This window comes from Urocitellus parryii, chromosome 5, assembly GCF_045843805.1.
Source record: "Urocitellus parryii isolate mUroPar1 chromosome 5, mUroPar1.hap1, whole genome shotgun sequence".
In the NCBI taxonomy this organism is placed as follows: Eukaryota; Metazoa; Chordata; class Mammalia; order Rodentia; family Sciuridae; genus Urocitellus; species Urocitellus parryii.
In genome coordinates, this window is record NC_135535.1 from 63240501 (window position 1) to 63264107 (window position 23607).

The following is a 23607-nucleotide window of genomic DNA, read 5'->3' on the forward strand; positions in this document are numbered from 1 at the left end:
TAGCAGGAAAGCTGGGCTTGGTGGCACACCCCTGTAATCCCAGCTACTCGGGAAGCTGAGGCAGGAGATTTGCGAGTTCAGGGCCAGCCTGCACAATTTAGTGACACCCTGTCTCAAAATAAAATAAAAAGAGCTGGGGGTGTAGCTCAGTGGTAGGGTGCTTGCCTAGTATGCACGAGGCTCTGGGCTCAATCCCAGTAGTAAAAGAAAAAAAATCCTTTCCGGAAAAAACGATGCCAGGACGCCAGGCTTCCTCTCTCCCTTTCTTCAGGCCGATCCGCGTCCTCACTACTCCGCCATTCGACGCCTTAGGCCTCCACCAAATTCAATGGCGCCCATCAGGACGTCCCAAACTTTCGAAGAGCTGCCGGCGCCTCTCCCCAAAGTCAGGGCTGGGAAACCCATACAACTTGGCGCGAACACACGTTCCCGAGCCCCTCCAAGCCTTACCGCACCCAAAATAACTCCTTCTAGGACTCACTTCCAGATCAGTGCTCCACAAGGATCTCTAAAATAATCTTCGCTTTCCGCGCCAGCCCCTCCTTTCAAATATCTCCAGCGGCCAATCAGCAAGAGCGCCTAACGCCGACGGGCCGCGAGGCGTTCTGGGAGTTGTAGTTTACCCGCCCCGCGGTCCGTCACGTGACTCCAGCCGGCGTCGTGGACTGCATCTTTGAGAAGGAAGGCCTCTTGGGGGCGCGTGTCACCCCTTTTTTCCCAGTCAGGGCTGAGTTCCTCAGTTATTGCCCACTTCGTCGCTATAGGGAAGGCCAGATCTTCTCCACTTTCTCGCTTTAGTTCTGAGCTGCGGCAGGTGTTTGAATTTTAAGAGAAGGGAATTAGATTAGATTACAACAAAAAACTTGTTTAGAAATTCACGCCATTTGGTTACTAGGAAAACAAGGGGGTGTAACCTTCTACGAAATCCTTTATAAATACAGTATTAGGGGGTCAAAGAAATGAGTACTATAATGACCTCCAGCGCTAGTGCCCGTTCTCGCTGCCTTCCAGCCTTATTACTTCTGTCGATTGAATGAGGAATATAGGATCTAGTGCTCTTTGATATAGGATAAAGGGTAGGGTTGGGAAGAGGTTGTGAATGAGGTGAAGAACACCTCATTCACCGGAATCTTTCATCCCAGTTGTTTTGTTTTTCCTTGTATTTGGAATTGTACCCAGTGGTATTCCACCATTAACCTATGTCACCACTCCCCACACCTTCCACACCCCAACCCCCAGCGCTGCCCTTTATTTCAAGACAGGGTCTCATTAAATTTTGCAGACTGTAACTTGCCATCCTCCTGCCTCAGCCTTCTGAGAAGTTGGCATGCACCACTGCTTTCAGCTCTTTCATAGTCTTTAATAGTACTAACCATTCCCCAAATATACAGATTGAGCAGGAGCTGCTTCTCTTTCCTACTTCCTCCAAGCTTTCCAATTAGCTTTTCCTTGATGTACTCTGCTGGATAAATCATCCTTCTCTATCATTATGAAACTGAGAATCTGGCAAGGAAGACTTTTTAAAAGAACAATAACTCAGTATTGTAATGTACTATTTATGCAGGTGCTAAATGTGCATTACAAACATTTCAGGTATATATCCTGTAGTGCAAGGGACCCAGAAGGGAGGAAGTGTTCATAAATTTTGTTTTATTGTTTATAATTTTTTTGACCAATGAATACAGTATTTTTCTCAATACATCATTCTCATTTACATATTTTTTAACCACTGAGCCAGGCCCCAGCCCTATTTTGTATTTTATTTAGAGACAGGGTCTCACTGAGTTGCTAAGCACCTCACTGGCTTTGAACTCAGATCTTCCTGCCTCAGCCTCCTGAACTGTTCTACAGGCATGTGCCACCATGCCCAGCTTTACATATGCTTTATTGAGTGTTCTAGGTCTCTTTTTCTGATGTGCTTATTATACCTATTTGATTTTAAATTCAAGTTATGGACAGGATGGTGTGCACCTTTCGTCTTGGCTGCTCTGTTTGTTTTGTGTTGGCTTTTGTTTTTTGGTACCAGGGATTGAACCCAGGGGTGCTCAATCCCTAAGCCACATCCTCAGCACTTTTTTATTATTTTTTTTTCTTTTTGAGACAGATCTTGCTAAGTTACCTAGGGCCTTATTAAGTTGCTGAGGCTGGCTTTGAACTTGCAATCCTCCTGCCTTAACCCCTCAAGCCCTGGGACTACAGATGTGGGCTGCCAGCCAACTAGTGCCTGCTACTCTGTAGTCAGAGGCAAGATGATTGCTTGAAACCAAAAATTCAAGACCACTTGAGCAACATAATAAGAACTTGTCTCAAAATAAACTCAAGGGCAGAGAATTTATGCTTTTTTCTTCCTTTTTTTTTTTTTTTTTTGGTGGTGCTGGGGATTGACCCCAGGGCCTTGTACTTGCAAAGCAAGCACTCCACCAACTGAGCTATATCCACAGACCCAAATTTATGCTTTTTTATTCCTCTTCCACTTATGACAAGTAGGAAGTTATCAAGAGAACAGGCTGGAAGTGTAGCTTAGTGGGAGTGCTTGTCCAGGATGTGTGAGGTCTTGGGTTCCATCCCCAGGGCCAGAGAGAGAGAGAGAGAGAGACCGCGAGCAAGAGAGAGATGGATAAATGAATAAAATGTTGCCAGAGGGCTGGCGTTTTGGCTCGTGAGACCTTGGGTTCCACCCTCAGCACCATATAAAAAATAAATAAATAAAATATTGTGTCCAACTACAACTAAAAAATAAGTATTTTTAAAAAAATGTTGCGGGGCTGGGATTGTGGCTCAGCGGTAGAGCGCTCGCCTAGCACAGGTGGGACCCGAGTTTGATCCTCAGCACCACATAACAAAAACTAAAAAATGCTTTGTGTGTGTCCATATACCCCCAAAATAATTATTTTTTAAAAAATGTTGCCTGATATGAACTGGAGTCACATAATTTAATCCCTCATCTGACTCCCAAATTTATAGAGAGAGCACAGAGCTGTGTGTGGTAGTGCATGCCTATAATCTCAGCTATTTGGGCAACTTAGTAAGATGCTGTCTCAAAATTTTAAAAAATGAAATAAAAATGACTAGGGATAATCTCAGTAGTAAGGCACTCCTGGATTCAATCTCCAGAACCCCAGTATCAAAAAAAAAAAAAAAAGAAGAAGCAACACAGAAATATATATTTAATATAAGTAAGTTAATATATAAAAATGTATATATCTAGGGCTGGGGTTGTGGCTCAGTGGTGGAAGCACTAGGTTAAATTCTCAGTACCACATATAAACAAAACAAATAAAATAAAGGTTCATCAACAACTAAAAAAATTTTTTAAATGTATATATCTATATAGATATATGATATAGCATAAATATAAGCATATTCAAATATGTGTTATGTGTTGCTTAACAATGGGAATTGTTCTTTAGTATTAGTGCAGACGTGTTGGTAGCTGATCTCATCATTGTGTTTGTGAACATCACAGAATTTAAACAAGATAGTATGGGTACAATGATACAATGTTTCTAGGTGATATAGTCTCAGGGGACCCTTGTCATATATGTGGTCTGTCATTGATGAGAATATTGTGTTGCAAAAAGAGAGAGAGAGAAAGAGAGAGAGAGAGAGAGAGAGAGAGAGAGAGAGAGAGAGAGAGAGAGAGAAATGAATAAAATGTTGCCTGAGGGCTGGGGTTGGAATGTAAAAAAATGATAGGCTCCATTAATCCCACTCATCAGAGACCACCATGTTAAATGTCCGAGGTCTAGTCCACCAGATTAAATTATTTTTTAAAATAATATAATTTTATTGTTAAAAAAATTTTAAACCAAAAGTGAAGTTTGTTTTGTATTTCTGTTCTCTGGTTCTGCTGGGAGGTGGTGGCAGAAAATTAAAAAAAAAACATGCTGAGTGTGCAGTTCAGTGATACAGAACTTGCCTAGCGTGTGCAAATCCCTGGATCAATCCTTAGCACTGTACAAAAAAGAAATAAAAGAATGAAAAGGGAAAGGGGTTGTGGCTCAATGATAGAGCACTTGCCTAGTACATGTGAGGCACTAGGTTTGATTCTCAGCACCACATAAAATAAACAAATAAATAAAGTTAAAAAAAAATTATAGGGCTGGGGATGTAGCTCAGTTGACAAAGTGCTTGCCTCTCATGCACAAGGCCCTGGGTTCAATCCCCAGCACTACAAAAAAAAAAAAAAGAAGAAGAAGAAGAAGAAGAAAAGGGTCTGCGGATATAGCTTAGTGGTTAAATTGTCCCTGGGCCCTGGGTTCAATTTCAATCTTGAGTACTAGAAGAAAAAGGAAGGAAGGATAACAGAGATAGGGAAGATAACAGGACTGAGGGTACAAGGAGAGAATTTGGGAATGGATCCTAGATCCAGCTCATTACTAGATGGAAATTACTCCTCCCATCCCAGACCAGGGACTGAATTTCCAGAAAAGACTGACCCCCTGCTTCCCATTCATTGGCTCTTGGTTTCTTGGGATGTTTCTCTTCCTTCCTCAGGACTAATTAAAAGCTACAGATCAAGTAATGAGTCTAGTTGGATGGGAATTCAGAAAATCATGAGTCTCAAAATGAAAGATGGTTTGACCCCAAAGTGACCTTCCCACTTGAGGAAGAGGAAATGAGTTCAAGTGGAACATACTGACACCCAATTCAGCTGCTCACATACATCCAAAGTAGAAAGTTTCTCAGATAGCCTGATACTTTCGTTTGGGTGAGGACCAAAGATAAACATGTTGGGAATCCCCCAACCACTGGTATGTGTTAGAAAGATCTATACCCCATTAAAGCCCCATCCACTCTCTCACACGCAATCCAGATATACTCAACTGAATTAGAAAAGTTAGAAAAGTTAGAAAATAAAATATAGCAGGGCATGGTGGTTCATGCCTGTGATCCCAGTGACTCAGAAGGCTAAGGCAGGAGGATCTCAAGTTTGAGGTCAGCCTCAGCAACTTGGTGAGTCCCTGTCTCAAAATGAAGACAAGGCAGGAAAGACGGTGGAATGAGATGGACATTATTACCCTATGTACATGTATGAGTGCACATATGGTGTGACACTACATCCTGTACAACCAGAGAAATGAAAAGTTGTGCTCCATTTGTGTACAATGAATTGAAATATATTCTGCTATCATGTATAACTAATTAGAACAAATTAATTTAAAAAAAGAAATAAATTAAAAAGTCTGGGGGCCAGGTGAGGTGGTGCATGGCTATAACTCAAAGGCTGGGGAGACTGAGGCAGGAGGATCAAGAGTTCAAGGCCAGCCTCAGCAAAAGCGAGGCGCTAAGCAACTCAGTGAGACCTGTCTCTAAATAAAATGCAAAATAGGGCTGGGGATGTAGCTCAGGGGTCGAGTGCCCTGAGTTCAATCCCTGGTAAACCCCCCCCCCCAAAAAAAAAAAGGCTGGGCTGTGGCTCAGTGGTTAAGCATCCCTGGATTCAATCCCCAGTACCAGAAATGAATAAATGAATGAATAAAATGTAAAGGCAAACACTGGGACTAGAAATATAGCTGGGTTACAGCACATGCTTTGCACGCATGAGGCTCTGGGTTTAATGCTAGCACTAAGATAAAAAGAAAGTAAAACTACTTGTGTAGTACTTGATACTGTGGGCCAAGTTCTGTTTGTTTGTTTGTTTTTTGAGACAGGGTCTCAGTAAATTGCCCAGACTGCACTTAAACCCCTGGGCTCAATTTCCCCTCCCACCTCTGCTATCAGAGCAACTTGGATTATAGGTACATGCTACCATGCCTGGTCAAATACTGTTCTAAGCACTTAAATACAGTAATACATTTAAATTTCACCAGAGTCCTATAGGGTAGAAACTATACTGTCCTCCTCACTTTACAGATAAGAAAACTGAGGCATACAGGAGTAGAGCTGGATTTAAACCAGGCAGTTTGGTCCAGATCTATACATTCCCTGCCACCATTGATGCTGGTAATAGAACCCAGGGCCTCAAGCACACTAGGCAAGTGCTCCACTACTGAGCAGCATCTTACCAAGCTCTTAACCACTTCCCTATGCTGCCTCAGGAAGAACATCATGTGCAGCATTTGGGGGCGGTGCATACCTAGTGAACCAATCCCTCATGCAAACCATATGGACAGTGAATCAGTTGGCCAAGGACCACTCTTTTGCTCATCTCCAGGGACAGAGCTTGGGATGGGAGAGCAGGGCTAGAAGCTAAAGGCAGTTAGGTGAAGGCCCACAGGACAAAGGCAACATGTGTTATAGATGGGGCACTGGGCTAGTTGCCAGAGGCAAGGTTTAGTCTCTTTTGCCACTCATTTACTACATGCCCTTAGGCAAATCACTTCCTTTACTTAAGTGGATTTTCCTCTTGGGGCTGTGGGGAAGCACCAGCACCTAGCAATACAATGCATGACATATAGTAGGTGCTTAATAAAAAATATGCTTAAGGACTGAGGTTGTATCTCAGTGGGACAGTGCTTGCCTAGTGTACATGAGGCACTGGGTTAAATTCTCAGCATCACATATAAATAAGTAAATAAATAAAATAAAGGTCCATGGACAACTAAAAAACATTTTAAAAAATATGCTTAAGCCTGAATGGACAATCCCTATACTGTCTTTCAGCTCTTAGCACACAGAAGTCTGACACGAAAGACCCCTTCACACTCTGCCACCAGCCCCTTTGAAGCAAGCTTAGTAGGGACAAAGCTAAAGGAATCTCATTAGTCTGTCTCACCTATTCCCCCTATTTCCTTATCACTTAGGAATGTGAGGCCCCCTCATGGTTCCAACAGTAAATAATTATTATCATCTAAAACAACAAATCATTAACTAGACCCTAGATATTCTAGTCTAATAGACTTCCCACATGGGTAGCTCTTGAAAAATCAGGCAGAAGCTAGCCTCTCTCCTCTCCAAACATCTACTAAGCACAGCCATGGACAAAGCATATATATCTCAAAGATGAGTGAGAGTTTCCATCTGTCTTCGAGATCATAGTATGATTTCAGAGATGGAAAGTCTACAAATAACTGACTAAAATATATCAAGGTCTAACTCAACAGGGCAGAAAGAGGAAATGGAGTTATTGCAAGACTGTCTTTAGTCTCAAGATGATGGGGGGAGGAAAAGATACCTGTATTTTGTTCTTAACCTCAACTCTGTAGCTTGAATGGGGGAACATGTGATTTTTCTGGACCTGAGACCACAGTCCATTGTCCATTTCTCCCCCAGCCTCACCCTACAGGAGCACTTCCACCCCACATTCCTCAAGCACCAGCCGATGCTATCTCTCCATACAGGTTGAGACCTGCAAGATTTGGAACATCTCAAATCTTCCTGTCTGGGAAGCAGTCTGACACCCAAAGGTCCTCAACCCCTTTCTAGAACAAGTGGGTCCCCCATGCCCATCTTAAACACATTCCAGGATATACCCTTGAGCCACTCTCCCTCCATCCCTACCCTTTTGAAAGCTAGCTCTGCTTATCCTGAGAAGCCCAGGTTTGGGTGGGAGGGGAAAGGGTAGATACAATCAAAGGTGAGGCAGGGAGGGACCCACAGAACTGGTGTTCCCACTGGTACTGTTCCTGCCCTGATGCTTCCTCACCCTCAGTCACGCTGGGTGGGGAAAAATCAGGTACAGACAAGATGTCCTAGTCCCTCAGTCCTTTACTTAGTTTTCATGTGGGGATACAGAACCTGATGGGCTCAGATGATGCTAAACAAATGGTACACTTATAGCCAGAGGCAGAGGCTGGAAGCATGAACCTGAAGCTTACTCCTGCAGGAACGGCTTTGGGTTTGCACTAAAGGGTGGTCACAGCAGCAGACCAAGTTCCTGGACTTGTCAGTGGCCTGGAATACTGTGCATTTACCCCATGTGCTTCAGAGATTGTCTCATCCAAGATTCAGAGAAAGGTTCTATTTGGCAACTGGGGAGAGTGCCTGTACAAGAGAGGTGTGCAAGACATAGGAGCCTCAGGTCCTTTCTGCCCAGTTCTGCTGAAAAGCAATCTTAGCAGCTCTCAATTTGAGGTGTAAGCTTGAAGAATTTAGAAATACAAACCTTTTGCTGGCAATTCCACCTTTATCTCAAAACCTCCAGCTGCCCTCTCACCAGAAAGAAACATATGAGTACAGGTGAGGATGAGTAAATCAAATCAATAATCCATTAAAAGTGTTTATTTTTAAATGGAAAGGGGAAAGGGAGTAACAGAGTCAACTTTTGGCACCTTTCCAGTCCATCACCCCCATGTTCTTCCCAACACAAAGCACTGGCAGGAGGGGCTGTAGGACAGAGTCACAGTGAGATCTGTACAACCCTGGAGAGGTGGGATTCAGAGTCCATCCCAGACCCATTGTACTAGAACAGGGTTAGAGCTCAGGGGCATAGGGCTCCCCTGTGGGTGAGGGTACCCGAAGCTCAGCATCATGCCTTACCACGGTGAAGAGTCCCACCACTGCCAGCAGAGCCATCACCATGACAGCAGAGCAGATGCTGAACATGTTCCGAGTGCCTGTCTTTCGATCACTGTCATGGAGGACAAGGAGCCCTAGACAGGCCAGTAAGTGTAGGGGCACCCGGAACCAGTTGAGTACCCCAGCCTGCTCTGTCTCAGGGATCACCTTTCTCCGCAGGAAGCTCATACTGGGAAAGTACAGCCCACAGGCCAACTCAATAAGTAGGAAGGCAATGAAGGACTCCACTGGACTCTCCTGGCCTGGGCTGGTGGAGAAAGTCAACATGAAGAGAGAGAAGACAACGATGAGGACAGCAAGGGAGAGTAGGTGCATGGGTTGAAGGTGGTACCTCTTGGAGGTAGCGATGCGGTACAGGGAAGAACCCAGCAGGCTAGCTGCCATGAAGCTGGAGAAGACAATGCCCAGTGGGGCCCCATGTGGGTCCAGAACAGGTGTCCAGAGGAAGACAAAGATAAAGATGACACTTTCAAACAGGGCTTGTATGGTGCCCAAAAGCAGCACACGACGGTCGGACAGGAGGCAGCGCAGGCCTCCAGCACAAGTCCTTGAGAAGGCACGCTGCCGGTCATAGTTCTCTCCCCAGTTGCGAAGGGCCAAGACACCAGCCAGAGCCAGCAGAGGGATGGCGGCCACAAAAGGTGCTACAGGCCCCAACCCCATCCAGCTAGCCACAGCTTCAGCTGCCACACCTGCCACTACAGCCAGTGCATGGTTCCAGAAGGCAGCTCGGGCAAAGGTAGCTGGGATCCACTCAGCAGGGAAATCATGCCGCTCCACGTGTTCATGGATGTACCAGGCCTCGAATGCTGAGAAGAGGAGGGCAGTGGACAACCCACCAAGTGCTCGGCCCACCAGCAGCACAAAGTAGTCCTGAGAAAGTTTGGTTAAGCAGCATAGAGAGTAAGTGAGGGAGAAGAGGACACAAGACTTCTTACGACCCAGCCAATCCACAAGGGAGGAGGCCACTAGGCCAAAGAGGACTGTGGAGGCAAGGCCACAAACATAGAGGATGGCAATTTGACCCTCCAGGAAGTGGTAATGCTGGTAGAGTTTATAGAGGTAGGGGGCCTGGAGCCAGTCAGCTGCCAGGGCAAGGAAGTAGACCTGATAAAAGTCCAGTTGAAACTGAAGGAAGGAGGGATTGCTGCAGGCCCTTCCAGGGGGTTTAGCCCGGCATCTTGACAGCTCCAAACCCAGGCAAGAGGCCAGGAGGCCTACAAAAGCCAGGTAGGCAGTCACCAGCATGGTGGGCCCCCGGACGACCTGGGGAGAAAAAGGGGGGGAGGATGAGAGTCACATCCGGGTAGCACTGTCAAGGGGCTGGGTGTCTAAGCAGAGGGTAGCTCCACCCAACCCCCTGCCAACTCCACCCTACCCCCAAGAGCTCAGACTGGAGGGACCAGTTGGGTGGGTGGGAGGAGTGGCCCGCCAGAGCTGTCTCCTAGGACACTGTGGGGCCGGGAGAGGTTAAGAGAGGAGGGCGAGGCCTGAGCATTCGCCCCACCCTTGCCAGGCATGGCAAAGAGGGAGTCCCTACAGTAATCCAGGTCCTGCAAATTCTAAAGGGGCTGCTGCCCTCTTCCACAACAGCTTCTGCAGTTCCTCTGTTACCTTCCATCTTGCTGAGAAGCCCATTTTTGCCCTCAGTATCTCGACATATTCCCATGCATCTCTCTCGCCCGCGCGAGCCTCTAGTATTGCTTCATGGTCACGCGCATGCACCTAGATTTCCCCTCCTCCAGGACACCGGCACATCCCTGCGCCCCCTAGCCCCCGCCCAGAGCCACCACACCTGCTCGCGCCTTGCCCGGCCTGGGTCTCACCTGCTGTCCCGATCTGCGGGGACACTCCGGACACGTCCGGCTCCAGGCCGCCGGGCCGCCCTCCCCGCTCTGGCTCTGGCTTCCCTCGGGTTCCAGCAGCGCGCCCGCCCCTCACAGCCTGCTTCCGGGAGCCGGGCAGGCCTCCGGCCGCCGCCATGATGACTTCGTCACGTGACGGGGGCGCGGCGCGGAAGCCCCGCCCCATCACTCCTCCTGCCTGCGCCCGGGCGCCGCGCTCCAGAGGTCGGTGTGAGGTAGGATGGGGAGGGGAACGGTCCGCGGGGGTGGCAGTTGCTGCTCCTGATCCAGCCTGACCCGATGCCTTCTTGTGACACTCTCTCCGACTTGTAGATACCTGTGGGGCCACCTCGACTTTAAAACTCACTTTCTCTCTTTCTCTGCGCAGAGTGCCTGGGAAAGATGCCTGTAGTGCCTCAGATCCAGGAGCTGCCTCCTCTTAATGAACTTGGCTGCCCTAAGCCAAGACGGCTTCTGGTTTTGCCTCTTTTCGCAGCATAATAAACTCCAGACAAGAAATCAGTTGCAGTCCAGACACCTGAGGGAGGCGGTGTAGGGCAGGGAACTTGGACTGGATCCTCCGACAGACCAAGGTTCCAATCCAGCTGGTAAACTGTCACTTACCAGCTGTGTGGCCTTAGGCAAGCCACGTAACTTAATAGCGTCCCAGTTTCTCTGTATGAAGTCATAAATCAGTGCCCAAATAAAGAAGGCTAAAGTTCAGTGACAGCATAGCTTTAACTCATTAAGTCCCCAAATTTCAATTCTGTGAATAATATTTCAACGAAATTGACAAAGATGCATTAAATTAGGTTGGAAATGATAATCTAGAGTTTATATAACTTATTAAGAATGAAAATACAGCTGGTGCATGCCTAATATTCAGCTACTGGGACAGCTGAGAGAGAAGGATTGCAAGTTCAAGGCCAGCCTTGGCAATTTAGGAAGACCCTGTATCAAAAAATAAAAAGGGGGATTGGGGGAGTAGCTTGGTAGTAGAGTGCCTATAGGTTCAATTCCCAGTGTAAAAAAATAAATAAAATACTATAATGCCCTGTTTAGAGGTATCTTTCACATGGATATAAGCCAACCTATAAATAAGACATCGGGCAAATACCATATCCTTTTATACAGCACACAATATACAAAGAAGTTCTTTTTTTGTCTTTAAATATTTTTTAGTTGTTGATGTACCTTTATTTTTTATTTTTTTATTTATATGTGGTGCTGAGGATCAAACTCAGTGCCTCCCACATGCCAGGCAAGTGCTCTGCTACTGAGCCACAACCCCAGCCCCACAAAAAAGTTATTTTCATGACCTTCTCAGTTTTGGTGGGAAGGCCCTTTCCAGTGGTACATGCCTATGATCCCAGCTCACTCCGAAGGCTGAAGCAGGAGGATGGCAAGTTCAAAGCCAGCCTCAGCAACTTAGCAAGACCCTGTCTCAAAAAACAAAAAGGGCTGGGGATGTGGCTTAGTGGTTAATTAAGCATGTCCCTGGGTTCAATCCCTGGTACCCAATACCAAAAAAAAAAAAAAAAAAAAAAAATTTGGTTGATGGAAAAGAACAAAATACTTATATTACTGTTTGTGTGTGTGTGTGCTGGGGATTGAACCCAGGGCCTTCTGCATGTGAGGCAAGCACTCTACCAACTGAGCTACATCCCCAACCCTACATTACATTTTTTTTTTTTTAAAGAGAGAGTGAGAGAGGAGAGAGAGAGAGAGAGAAAATTTTTAATATTTATTTTATTTAGTTCTCGGCGGACACAACATCTTTGTTGGTATGTGGTGCTGAGGATCGAACCCGGGCCGCACGCATGCGAGGCGAGCGCGCTACCGCTTGAGCCACATCCCCAGCCCCCTACATTACATTTTTGACAATATGTTTTCTGTTTTCCATGCCATGGCTTGTTTTGACATTCTTGTTCTTCTTTGAGAATAATTTAACTTATCATGTCAAATCTGATATCTTGGTCAGTAGTAGGTCTGGATCTTCTTCCTGGTGGTTTCTCATTGCATTGTTTTTGGAATGCTAAGCAGATGTCTTCCCTGCACCCCAGTAGTGATATTGAACCAGGGGCACTCTACCATTGAGCTTTTTTTCCGGTCCTTCACATTTTTTGGTTTTGAGACAGGGTCTTGCTAAATTGCCCAGGCTGGCCTCTTTTTATCCTCCTACTTCAGCCTCCAAAGCTGCTGGAATTACAGGCGGTGGCCATTGCACCTTGCTTAGATGTCTCTTGAAATCCTGCAGATTTATGAGATCTTGTCTTTTTCCCAAATTTGTGAATAATTTGTGCATTTACAATGCACATCAATTATTGAGTGTCTGGAGGTCAATACCATTTTTTTTTTTACCTCTAATAGAAGTAGAATATTTGGAAACCAACCAATAGTGTTTATCTGTATCATCATTGAAATTGTTAAAGGTACCCATTACCTTTGGTTGAGGTACATTGGCTGTGCTCTTTCTTTCTTCCATATCTGAACTTTGCCAAGTGGTTCCACTGTATGATAGTTCATTCCAACAATAGCACATTTATTATCTAACCATTTTACAATGAAAATTTCATTATTTATATTGACTCTATAATAATCATAGGACCTTCTTATTTGTTTTTTCCATTAATGTTGTAGATTTCAGAAGATACTTGTTAGTCTGTTTTCCCTTAAGGTACCTGTAGATTGGAATCCAGTATTTTTTTGGAGGGGGAGTACCGGTGATTAAATTCAGGGGCACTCGACAAGCCACATCCCCAGCCCTATTTTGTATTTTATTTAGAGACAAGGTCTCACTGAGTTGCTTAGTGCCTCATTAAATTGCTGAGGCTGGCTTTGAACTCATGATCCTCCTGCCTCAGCACCCTGCCACCTCCACCTCCCAACCCCCGTCTTTGTCTCTAGGATTACAGGTGTGTGCTACTGCACCCAGCCTCCAGCACTTTTTCTACAATATAAATCAAAATTGATGCAATATCCCAAAACTCCACACAGTGCCCAGAATTTAACTAAATCTTATGTTTTTTTTTTAAATGTTTTTCTAGTTGTAGATGGACGGCATGCTTTTGTTTCATTTTTTTTAAGTATTTATTTTTTAGTTGTAGTTGGACACAATATCTTTATTTTACTTATTTATTTTTATGTGGTGCTGAGAATTGAACCCAGGGCCTCACATGTGCTAGGCAAATGCTCTACTGCTGAGCCACAACCCTTGCCCTATTTGTTTCATTTTTATGTGGTGCTAAGGATCCAACCCAGTGCCTCACACATGCAAGTGCTCTGCCATTAAGCTACAGCCTCAGCCCCAAATCTTACGGTTTTACATCTTATAATTTGTCTCAGCAAATTGTGTCTGTAATAGGTGATAATCACTTTATCCACTATCAAAGATTCTTCAAAGATACCAAATTTCTCACATGACTTTTGAAGCATATTTTTAGAGGTTTTTTTTTTTTTTTTTTTTTTTTTTTTTTTTGTGGTGCTGGGGATTGAACCCAGGTCTTTGTGCATTCAAGGCAAGCACTCTACCAACTGAGATATATCCCCACCCAGAGGATAATTTTAAAGATTTTATCTTCATTATTCTCTTGCCATTCATTATTTTTCATACTTTTCAGTTCCTGGAAAACAATTTCTCTTTCTTTTCCTTTTTTTTTTTTTTGGTTTTGTTTTGTTTTCTTTTCTTTTTTACCTTTTTTTTTTTTTTTTTGTACTGGGAATTGAATCTAAGGGTGCTTTACCACTAAGCTACATCCCCAATACTTTTTATCTTTTATTTTGAGATAGGATCTTACTAAGTTGCTCAGGCTCAGCCTCTTTAGTTGCTGGGATTACAGTCATGTACCACTCTACTTGACTTGAACATTAATCATTTGAAATACAGTGCATTCCTCAAAATAAAATGATAACCTATTTCTAGAAAATACCTTCATGAATGCATACCTTATATTACATATCAGTTAGGTACCTATACCTAATATTTTGTTCAGTTGGATTTTAATAAAGTCACTTTTGAAGTAAAGTTTAGGCCATTTGCACAATTAACTTAAAATTACTTTCAAGCTTGGTACAGTGGTACACACCTATAATCCCAGCTACTCAAGAGGCTGAGTGAGGCAGGTGAGGTGCCATGGCACACGCCAGTAACCCCAGTAGCTTGGGAAGCTGAGGCAGTGGATCACAAGTTCAAAACCAGCCTCAGCAATTTAGCTAGGCCTTATGCAACTCAGAGAGACCCTGTCTCAAAATAAAAAATCAAAAGGGCTGGGGATGTGGCTCAGAGGTTGAGTGCCCCTGTGTTCAATCCCTGGTATGAAGGAGGAGGAGGAGGAGGAGGAGGAAGGAGGAAGGAGGAGGAAGAAGAAGAAGAATAAACTGGGGCAGGAGATCATAAATTCAAGGCCAGCCTCAGCAATTTAGGGATACACTATCTCAAATAAATAAAAAGGGCCAGGGATATAGCTCATAAAGTGCCCCAGGGTTCAATCCCCAGTGCTGCTAATAAAATAAAATATGGATTTAAAATAAATAATAAAAAGGGCTGAGGATGTAGCTCAGTGGTACAGTACCCCTGGGTTCAATCCCCAGTGAGGGACAGGCAGGTGTAGCCTTGAAGCTGAAGTTCCAGCTTCCCCCTCTTAGAGCTATTCTACCTTGGAAAAGTTATTTAACCTCCCTCCATTCTGAAATATGTCTTCAGGACCCTCCATTGGCTCCCCTTCTCACTAAGGGTAAAAGCAAAACCTTTTTTGCCCCTAGCATTTCCCCTTTCCCTCCTCTAAAAGTCTTTATAATGACTTAAAAGCCCTCTGACCTCTGGCCTTCAGCTACTTCTCTGACCTTATCCTCTACCACTCTGCCTTCTACACCGTCTACATAGGCTACCACCCAGGCCTTTGCACACTGTTAACTGCAAGTTTTTTTTTTTCCCCAGAATACCAACATAATTCTCTCCCTCACCTTTTCCAGTTTTCTGTTCAAATGTCGACTTATCAGAGCCATCCTTGGCCATGCTGTTTAAAACAGCAGCATGACCACTTCTACTACAGTAATCTATCTGCTCTTCTTCCAACTCTATTCTTCTTTGCTACTTTTTCTCCGTACTTAACACCCTCTAGAATACTATATGTTTTACTATCTCTTCTCCCTACAGATTTTTATCTGGTTGTTTTTTTTTAAATTTTTTTAAATTTTATTTATTTATTTATGGTGCTGGGGATTGAACGCAGGGCCTTGTACATGCAAGGCAAGCACTCTTCCAACTGAGCTGTAACCCTTGTCCTTTATCTGTTTACCTGTTTCCAATACTTAAAACAGTCATTGCTATGTAATAAATATTCCATAAATATTCTATGAATACATGAATAAATAAATTAATCCATGAAAGTATTGTACAAAGTATTGGCACATGTTGACTGTTAACATTTATCAAACAGTTACTATGTACCTAAGCTCTGTTTTAAGAAGGGTGCTGGGTGCCATGGTGTATACCCGTAATCTCAGCAGCTCTGGAGGCTGAGGCAGGAGGATTGTTAATTCAGAGCCAGCTTCAGCAATTTATTGCGGTACTGAGCAACTCAGGGAGACCCTGTCTCTAAATAAAATACAAAATTGGGCTGGGGATGTAGCTCAGTGGTTGAGTGCCCCTGAATTCCATACCCAATACCAAAAAAAAAGTCCTGGTTGTACTGGGGATGTGGGTCAGGGGTAGAGTACTTGCCTAGCATACTTACAGCCCTGGGTTCCATCCCAGCACTGAAATGAAAAAAAAAAAAAAGTTCTGGGACAACTGCTATAGATGAAATATTTTACTTAATTGTCCCAACAACCAATAAGGTGGATATGATTATTATCTCCCAGAGTTGGAGAAGGTAGTTCACATCTCCAGAGTCCCATAGTAAGAGGTAAAATAGGATCTGGGACCCAGATCTTTCTAATTCCATGCTAAAACATGGTTTCTGAGAAAATTAAATGAGTCTAGCTGCCTGCACAATGATTAGTAAATGTTGTTAATATTGATGCTTGGAGAGTATAGTGTACAGGGTCAGAGATTATATCCAGAGAAATACTTTCTTAGGATAAAACAGCTGAGTTATATCTTACAAGTTGAAAAGTGTCTTCACCACTAGGTGTCAAACTACTGGAGAGTAAAAAGAGGTTATTGTTCCCAGGCTTTCATTCAGAAATACTATTATTAAAAAACTCATGACTTCTCCAAGGTCACTCAGTTAGTGAGGGCATTGGGCACTGACTGCCCTCCATCTTATTGCTGAGCATCAGCTCCTTGAACTCATGACAACAAGTTTCTAATTTCTTGGTGTTCTTTTATTTGGATATGGAGGTTGTCCTGGATAAAGATAATGGATATAATAGTATGACCTTTTATTTTTGCTTTCTGTTTCACAGGGCAGAGACCAGTTTTCTACCATTATCATATTGTATTTTTCTCAGAAGCATCTAACAGAGACCAAAAGCAAGATTATATTATTTTGGATTATCTTTTTTTTTTTATTGTAGTGCCTGATCAAAATATTTATGGAATGTTTACGGTTGTCCTGGCCCCTCAAAGCTGTGAAGCTTAGGTGGGAAAAGTCCTAACGAGAAATTGCCTGTGGAAGACTGGAGGGGTAAAAGTGTGGCCCGTGAACACAATCCATCTCTAGGACATGCTTCCGATAATGGGAAGGGAGGGCTGGCATCTGTGTGTGAGGAACCATGGGGGAAGTCCTGGATCTCAGGATAGTTGGGGAGGACACTCTGGGAGTTATTAAAAACCAGGCTTACCAGAGGAACTTCATTTAAAAATTTTATTATGAAAATGTTTGAAACATACACAAAGATAGCATTGTTCTATGAACCCACATATACTAATTCAACAATTATGAATTTTGTCACTGTTTGTGCCCTCTACTCTTTTCTTTATGTTCTTAATTCTCTTCTGAAATATTTAAAATTAAAGAATTTGCTTTATTGTACATGTCAGCATGTGTCTCTAGAAGGACCTGCTCTTATATAACCTCAGGGCCTTTTTTTTTTTTTTTCCCCAGGGCCATTTTTATGACTAGCAAAATTAGCACTGATTCTTTGGCATTATAAATACCCAGTCCACAATTAAATGTTCCCAACTGTCTGAAAATATCTTTTTATAATTGCTTCTACAAATCACGAACTGAAAGAAGTCTACATGTTCTGTGTAAGTAGTTGGTCTTATGTGTGTGTTGCTGGGGATTAACCCAGAACATCACACACACACTAGGCAAAGCCTCTACCACTACAAGCTACACCCTCAACCCTATAGTTGTCTTTTTAAAACCCTTCTAACTCCCCCCCCCCTTAAGCCATTGACTACTTGAGGAAACTGGGTCAGAGTTCCTTTAGAATGTCCCATGTTTTAGATGTATCTGCTTACTTCTTCAGTGATATTTCACATGAGCCTCCATCTCCTGAATTTCCCATGAAATGGAAGTTAGCTCTGGAGATTTGATTAGATTCATCTTCAGTGTCTTGGTTGTCTCCTTGTTTAGGAAGACCCCTTCCTTGATGCTGAGTGCTTCAAACTGTATCACATCAGGAGGTACCTGGCATCTGGTTATGTTGCTTTTTAGTGATGCTAAGACTCATCAGTGGGCTCAGATGGTGGCAGCTTGGTTCTTCCATTGCAAAAGTCTCCATCAGTCATCATCTTTGATTTACCCATACATGATTCTTACTTTAATTCATTGGGAATTGCAAAATGGTGATTTTTTTCTCCCATAATCCTTCCATATTAGCTGGAAGTCTTCTTTAAATAAGAGGTTGTCTCCATCAGTAAGAGCTATTTGGCTGTCCTGAAACATAGTTTATATAGAACAGGCAGCATAAATCCTAAATGCTTAATTCAATTTTTTTTTCTATAGTTTTGAGCTAGTAACTTCAGCATGCTAAGCTCATCCACAGGCCACTTTTATTTTTTATTTTTTAAATCTATATACAATACCTTTATTTGATTTATTTACTTTTTTTTTTTTTTATGTGGTGCTGCGGATTGAACCCAGTGCCTCACACATGCGAGGCAAGCGCTCTGCCACTGAGCCACAATCCCAGTCCCCACTTTTTATTTTTAATTGCCAACTTTCAGAATAAGAAGCTTGGAGAAACATTGTTTCTATTTTATTTATTTATTTATTTATTTATTTATTTGTGGTGTTGAGATAGAATCCAGGATCTTGATCATACTAGGCAAGTGTTCTGCCACTAAACTGTATCTCCATTCCTGAAATATCTTTTTTCTTTTTTCTTTTTGCCATACTGGGGATTGCACCTGGGGGTGCTGTACCACTGAACTACAGCACCAGGGGTTTTTGTTTGTTTGTTTGTTTTTTGTTTTTTGAGAGGGGTACTGAGGATTGAACTCAGGGGCACTCGACCACTGAGCCACACCCCCAGCCCTATTTTGTATTTTATTGAGAGACAGGGTCTCCCTGAGTTGCTTAGCTCCTTGCTGTTGCTGAGGCTGGCTTTGAAAATTCTCCTGCCTCAGCCTCCCGAGCCACTGGAATTATAGGTGTGTGCCACCATGCCTGGCCAAGCTTTTTATTTTTATTTTGAGATAGGGTCTCACTAAGTTGCCAAGGCTGGTCTCCAGTTTGTTATCCTCCTGCCTTAGTCTCCTGAATTGCTGGGATTACAGACTTTTAAAAATGGTTGGGCTTATCTGGGCCCGATGGTGCATGCCTATAATCCCAGTGACTTGGGTAGCCTGAGGAAGGAGGATTATAAGAGGCCAGCCTCAGCAATTTGGTGAGACCCTGTCTCAAAATTTAAAAGAGGGCTGAGGATATGGCTAAGTGGTTAAGCACCCCTGGGTTCAATCCATGGTACAAAATGAAAAATTACAAAATGATAATAATGTTTGGGCTTAAAACTGAGCAGGAAAGGGTGGCCTAGGTAGTACTTGGGGAAGGGAGGTGCTACTCTGGTAACTGTGTCTGCCCCTCACTCCTCCCGTGCATGGTCTGCGTAGTACAGACAGACACCGGAGAGCTCAATGTCCTGTCCCCTGGGTAGCAATGAGATAGATATGGCACAGATCTGGTTTGTTTTGTTGTGCAGACAGCCGAAGGACCCAGGAAGAGAGATACAAGGATAGAGAGAGGGGGAGAAAGGGAGAAGGAGAGGAGAGGCAGAAAGAGAGATAGGAAATGATAAAACAGCTAGACACCGAAGACAGGAAGAGAGACAGATACAGAAAGGGAAATAGAAACAGAAGCGATCACAAATGAGATGGCACCCAGAAGCAGAATAAACAGAAGAGCAGAGAGATAGGAGGTGAAGAGAAAGACCAAAGAAGAAAGTAGCCATGAAGGCAGGGACTGAGGCAGGGAAGGAGGAAAGAAAAAGATATGTCTTTAAAAAAAATTTTTAAATAAAATTTTTAGAGATGGGGATAATATCTCAGGTGGTAGAGTGCTTGCCTTACATGCATAAGGCCCTGGATTCAATCCCCAGCACCACAAAAAATAAACAAATTAATTAAATAAATATTTTAGTTGCATATAAACAATACCTTTATTTTTATTTATTTTTATGTAGTGCTGAAGATCAAACCCAGTGCCTCATACATGCTAGGCCAGCACTGTACCACTAAGCTACAACCCCAGCCCCAGATGTGTCTTTAAATCAGGAGAAATAGAGAGTAGCAAAGACAGATACAGTGACAAAAGCTTGGTGAAGGCAAAATGTCCCAATGAAAACAGTGGGGGGAGAGAATGCAGTAGAAATATAGAGAAAAAAATAAGCAGAGGGGCTGGGGATGTGGCTCAAGCGGTAGCGCGCTCGCCTGGCATGCGTGCGGCCCGGGTTCGATCCTCAGCACCACATACCAACAAAGATGTTGTGTCCGCCAAGAACTAAAAAATAAATATTAAAAATTCTCTCTCTCTCTCTCTCTCTCTCTCTCTCTCTCTCTCTCTCCTCTCTCACTCTCTCTTTAAAAAAAAAAAATAAGCAGAAAGAAAAGAACATAATTGGCCAAATTATACTGCTGTATTGTGTGTATGTTGTGTATATATGAATGTGAAACAACAAATTCCATCACTTGTACAAGTATACTGCACCAATAAAAAAAAGCTGCTATAATCCTAGCGGCTCAGGAGGCTGAGGCAGAAAGATGGTGAGTTCAAAGTCAGCCTCAGAAAAAGTGAGGTGCTAAGCAACTCAGTGACACCCTGTCTCTAAATAAAATACAAAATAAGGCTGGGGATGTGGCTCAGTAGTCGAGAGCCCCTGAATAGTTGGGGAAATCCAACTGGTATAGGGTGGGAGGTGGGAGAAAAGAACAAGATAAAACAACAACAACAAAGGTCCTACAGAAGTGGGTGAAGAAAAAGAAGACAAGTAGAAGCCAGAGAATGTGAGAAATATGGAGGGGCTTAGGATTTCAGGCCTAGGAGCAGGCCCGATAAGTACCCGAGTCTGACTTCTAGATGACTAGTCTGACTTCTCTTGGTGACTTCTCCTGTCTCTCAGCCCCAACCCCAGGGACACAGGACTTACTTAACCCTGAATCAAGGGTCCCCAGCTTCTTTCATCCCCATGATAGATGAGATAGTTGTCATAGATGGGATTACTGCTACAAGATTGAGGTCATAGGCTGAGAGCTCTAAGAGATTTCAAGACAAGCTATCCAGGCAGAGGGTTTCTGGCTAAAAGTGAGGACCAGGAAGGATGGCAAAGCTATTTAAGGAGAGAGATCCAGGAATCCTCTGCTCAGCCATCGATTCTGGGCTAACAGCTACTGACCTTCTCTGCCTGATTCAAAATGAGAGGTCAGAGGTCCAGAAACTCTTGGGGCAACTAGGGGTACGGATAGAGTTCCAAGGGGCCAGAGTGGCTTCAGGACAAAGGTTTGATCTTAACCATATAAATTGTATAAGAAACAAAGGTTTCCACTAGAGGCTGAGTGGAGGGGAAGAAATAGCCCATTTGCTTACCTTCAGGGGCTGTAAGGGTGCTTCACTTTCCATTCCAGAAGTTGCAGAAGAGGAGGTTCTGGAACCAGCACTAGCACGTCCAGAAACTATCTTCAAAGAAGACGCTCCCTGTCTCCCAGGCCTGGGGAGAGGGGTTTTGGATAACCTGCTGCCTTTCCTTGCCCGGGCAGGGGTCCAGCTGATCCCTCTCCCCACTCTGCTTAGAGCTCCTGCCTGAGGAAGCAGCTTCAGAAGTGCTTCAGGAGACCCATAGTCTCTCAGAGAGCAGCAGTTCATCTAGACAATCAGACAGCGCCCCTGAGAAGCACGCCGTCTCCTTAGGCAGAAGTTACAGCAACCAGTGGAGCCTGGAAGCCCGCAAGCTGCCCCTTGGCAACAGCCATAGCTATCACTACAGGCCAAGTGGGAACTCCGGGAACTCCAACAGGCACCTTGGCCCTTGGAACAAGGGTAAATGGGGCAAGAGGAGGGGTGGCAGCAGGTCAGGGGTGGACCGGAGCAGGGGACACAGGAGGTATGGGGACAAGTCAGGGGAGGACAGGCAGGGCAAGGAGGGCAGGAGCAGGTGCAGGGAGGCCCAGGGAGGCTGGGACAGGATGGGCAGGTAGCTGCATAGGAGGGACAGGCAGTGCAGGAGTAGGTGGGAGGGGGACAGGCAGGGCAGGAGCAGGTACACACAGAGGGGTGACAGGGCAGGCAGGGAAAGGTAGTTGGTGGACTGTGCCCAGAGGGTGTAGGGGGCTCTTGGTAGGCAACCTTCTTTTTCCTAGGCCCCAAGTGTAGGCCCACAGAGAAATCCATGGAGCTGAAGGAGCAGGAAGGCTGGGGCCTGGGTAGAAGGGAGGGTAGCAGGGAGTAGGAGGGATGAACTTCCGGGTGGGGGTAGGATTAAATCTAAGACACGCTGAGCCTTGCAGATCCTGCAGGGAGTTCAGCCCTCCCCTTCCAGATCTGCCCAGCAAAGCTCCCCTGCCACCCTCCCTGCCATTGACAATCCTCTAACTGCACCAGACCAGAACATGTTCTTCAAATAGGACATGCACTTTCATGCCCCCAGTCCTTTGTTCACGCTGTTCCTTTAGCTTGGAATGTCCTTTCTCTCTTCTTCACCTGGCCAGGCCCTATAATCTCTGAAGTCTTCCCCTCTATTTAATCACAAGAATTTCTTACACTCTAGGCCTTAACACCTGCCAAGTTTCTCCAACTCTGGTGGCCAGAGCTACTGGCCCCAAACAACTCCCAGAGGGGGCTCAGGGAGGCAGTGGCATCAGTAGAAGCATTCTTAAGAGATTTGAGTCAGGGGTGCTGTTGGGAGCAGGTAGAAGTGTTAGAATGCCTAGGTTCTGGGAGTTTCCAAGAAAGCAAGTCCCAGGTGTGGGCGTAGGGGTACCTGGGTGTCTTTGGAAAACTGACAGCTTGATCTGGAAAACTATTATTTGCAAGTCTATTATGGGTCAAGCACTAGCCTTGGTAGTGAACAAGACAGCTGAGTTTCCTTTCTTATGGAGCTCCCAAAAGAAGGGAGGGTGGGGCAGAGTGAGGACAAAAACCAAACAGGTGAACAAATTAGCTTATTTCAGAGCATGAGAATGGCTATTCTCATTATCACAGGGTGATGTGATAAACAGTGACTCAGAGGTGAAGCAATCAGAGGGGCAGCTAGACAACCCCCAAACAGTCAGGTAAGGCAAGGCCCATGGTTCATGCTTTTAATCCCAGTAACTTGGAAGGATAAAACAGATTGTAAATTCAAGGCCAACCTGGGCAACTTAGAAAAACCTTGTCTCAAAATAAAAAATGCAAAGGATATGTGCATGTAGTTTAGTGGAATAACACCCCTGGCTTCAATTCCTAGTACCAAAGAAACAAACAGTCCTCCCCTTAAGGAATGAGAGGAGCTACATTCTGTCAAGCCCTGGCAGAGGACAGAAAGCTGCCTGAGGCTGAGTGGAACAAAGGGAACCAAGATGATTGGGTTATGGAAAAAACAAAACAAAAAAATTGAAAAGAGGGTAAGGAAGACTCTGGATTTGATACCCAGCACCAAAGAAAGAAAGAAAGAAAGAAAAAGGATGAAGAATGCTAGAAGTTACAGTCTCAAAATCAGTGGTCAGGGAAAGACTAAAAGAAGTAAGGGAGCAAGCCATGGAAATGTCTAGTGGAAGAACATTCCAGAGAGTTCCACAAGCAAAGAGAAGATTCATTATAGCACAGGGCAGAGTGTAAGGCAGAGTTCCCATCATACAGGGCTTTGTGAGCCAAGGTAGGGACTTGGATCTTATTCCAAGTGAAAAGGGAAAAATCACTGACAGTTTTAGGCAACAGAGTGG

General features: G+C 44.3%; 2 protein-coding genes and 1 non-coding gene across 4 annotated transcripts; all 3 read right to left on the reverse strand.

The window, feature by feature from the left end:
* Positions 1-8148: 8148 nt before the first annotated feature.
* On the reverse strand, positions 8149-10601 carry Slc61a1 (solute carrier family 61 member 1). 2 transcript variants are annotated; one of them, XM_077798674.1, is made up of 2 exons: positions 10287-10601; positions 8149-9726 (listed from the first exon to the last, which is right to left on the reverse strand). In XM_077798674.1, exon 2 carries the CDS (start codon positions 9706-9708, stop codon positions 8356-8358), a length of 1353 nt encoding a protein of 450 aa, XP_077654800.1. In that variant the 5' UTR covers positions 9709-9726; positions 10287-10601; the 3' UTR covers positions 8149-8355. The 2 variants fall into 2 exon arrangements, with proteins under 2 accessions (XP_077654800.1, XP_026254563.2); XM_026398778.2 differs by lacking the exon at positions 10287-10601 and adding an exon at positions 10075-10145.
* A 1298-nt stretch (positions 10602-11899) lies between these two features.
* On the reverse strand, positions 11900-11972 carry Trnav-cac (transfer RNA valine (anticodon CAC)). Its single transcript has one exon. It is a non-coding gene; the product is annotated as a tRNA-Val (tRNA).
* A 9581-nt stretch (positions 11973-21553) lies between these two features.
* On the reverse strand, positions 21554-22098 carry LOC144254853 (uncharacterized). Its single transcript, XM_077798489.1, has one exon. The coding sequence runs from the start codon at positions 22076-22078 to the stop codon at positions 21554-21556; it is 525 nt and encodes a 174-aa protein (XP_077654615.1). The 5' UTR covers positions 22079-22098.
* Between the last annotated feature and the right edge of the window lie 1509 nt (positions 22099-23607).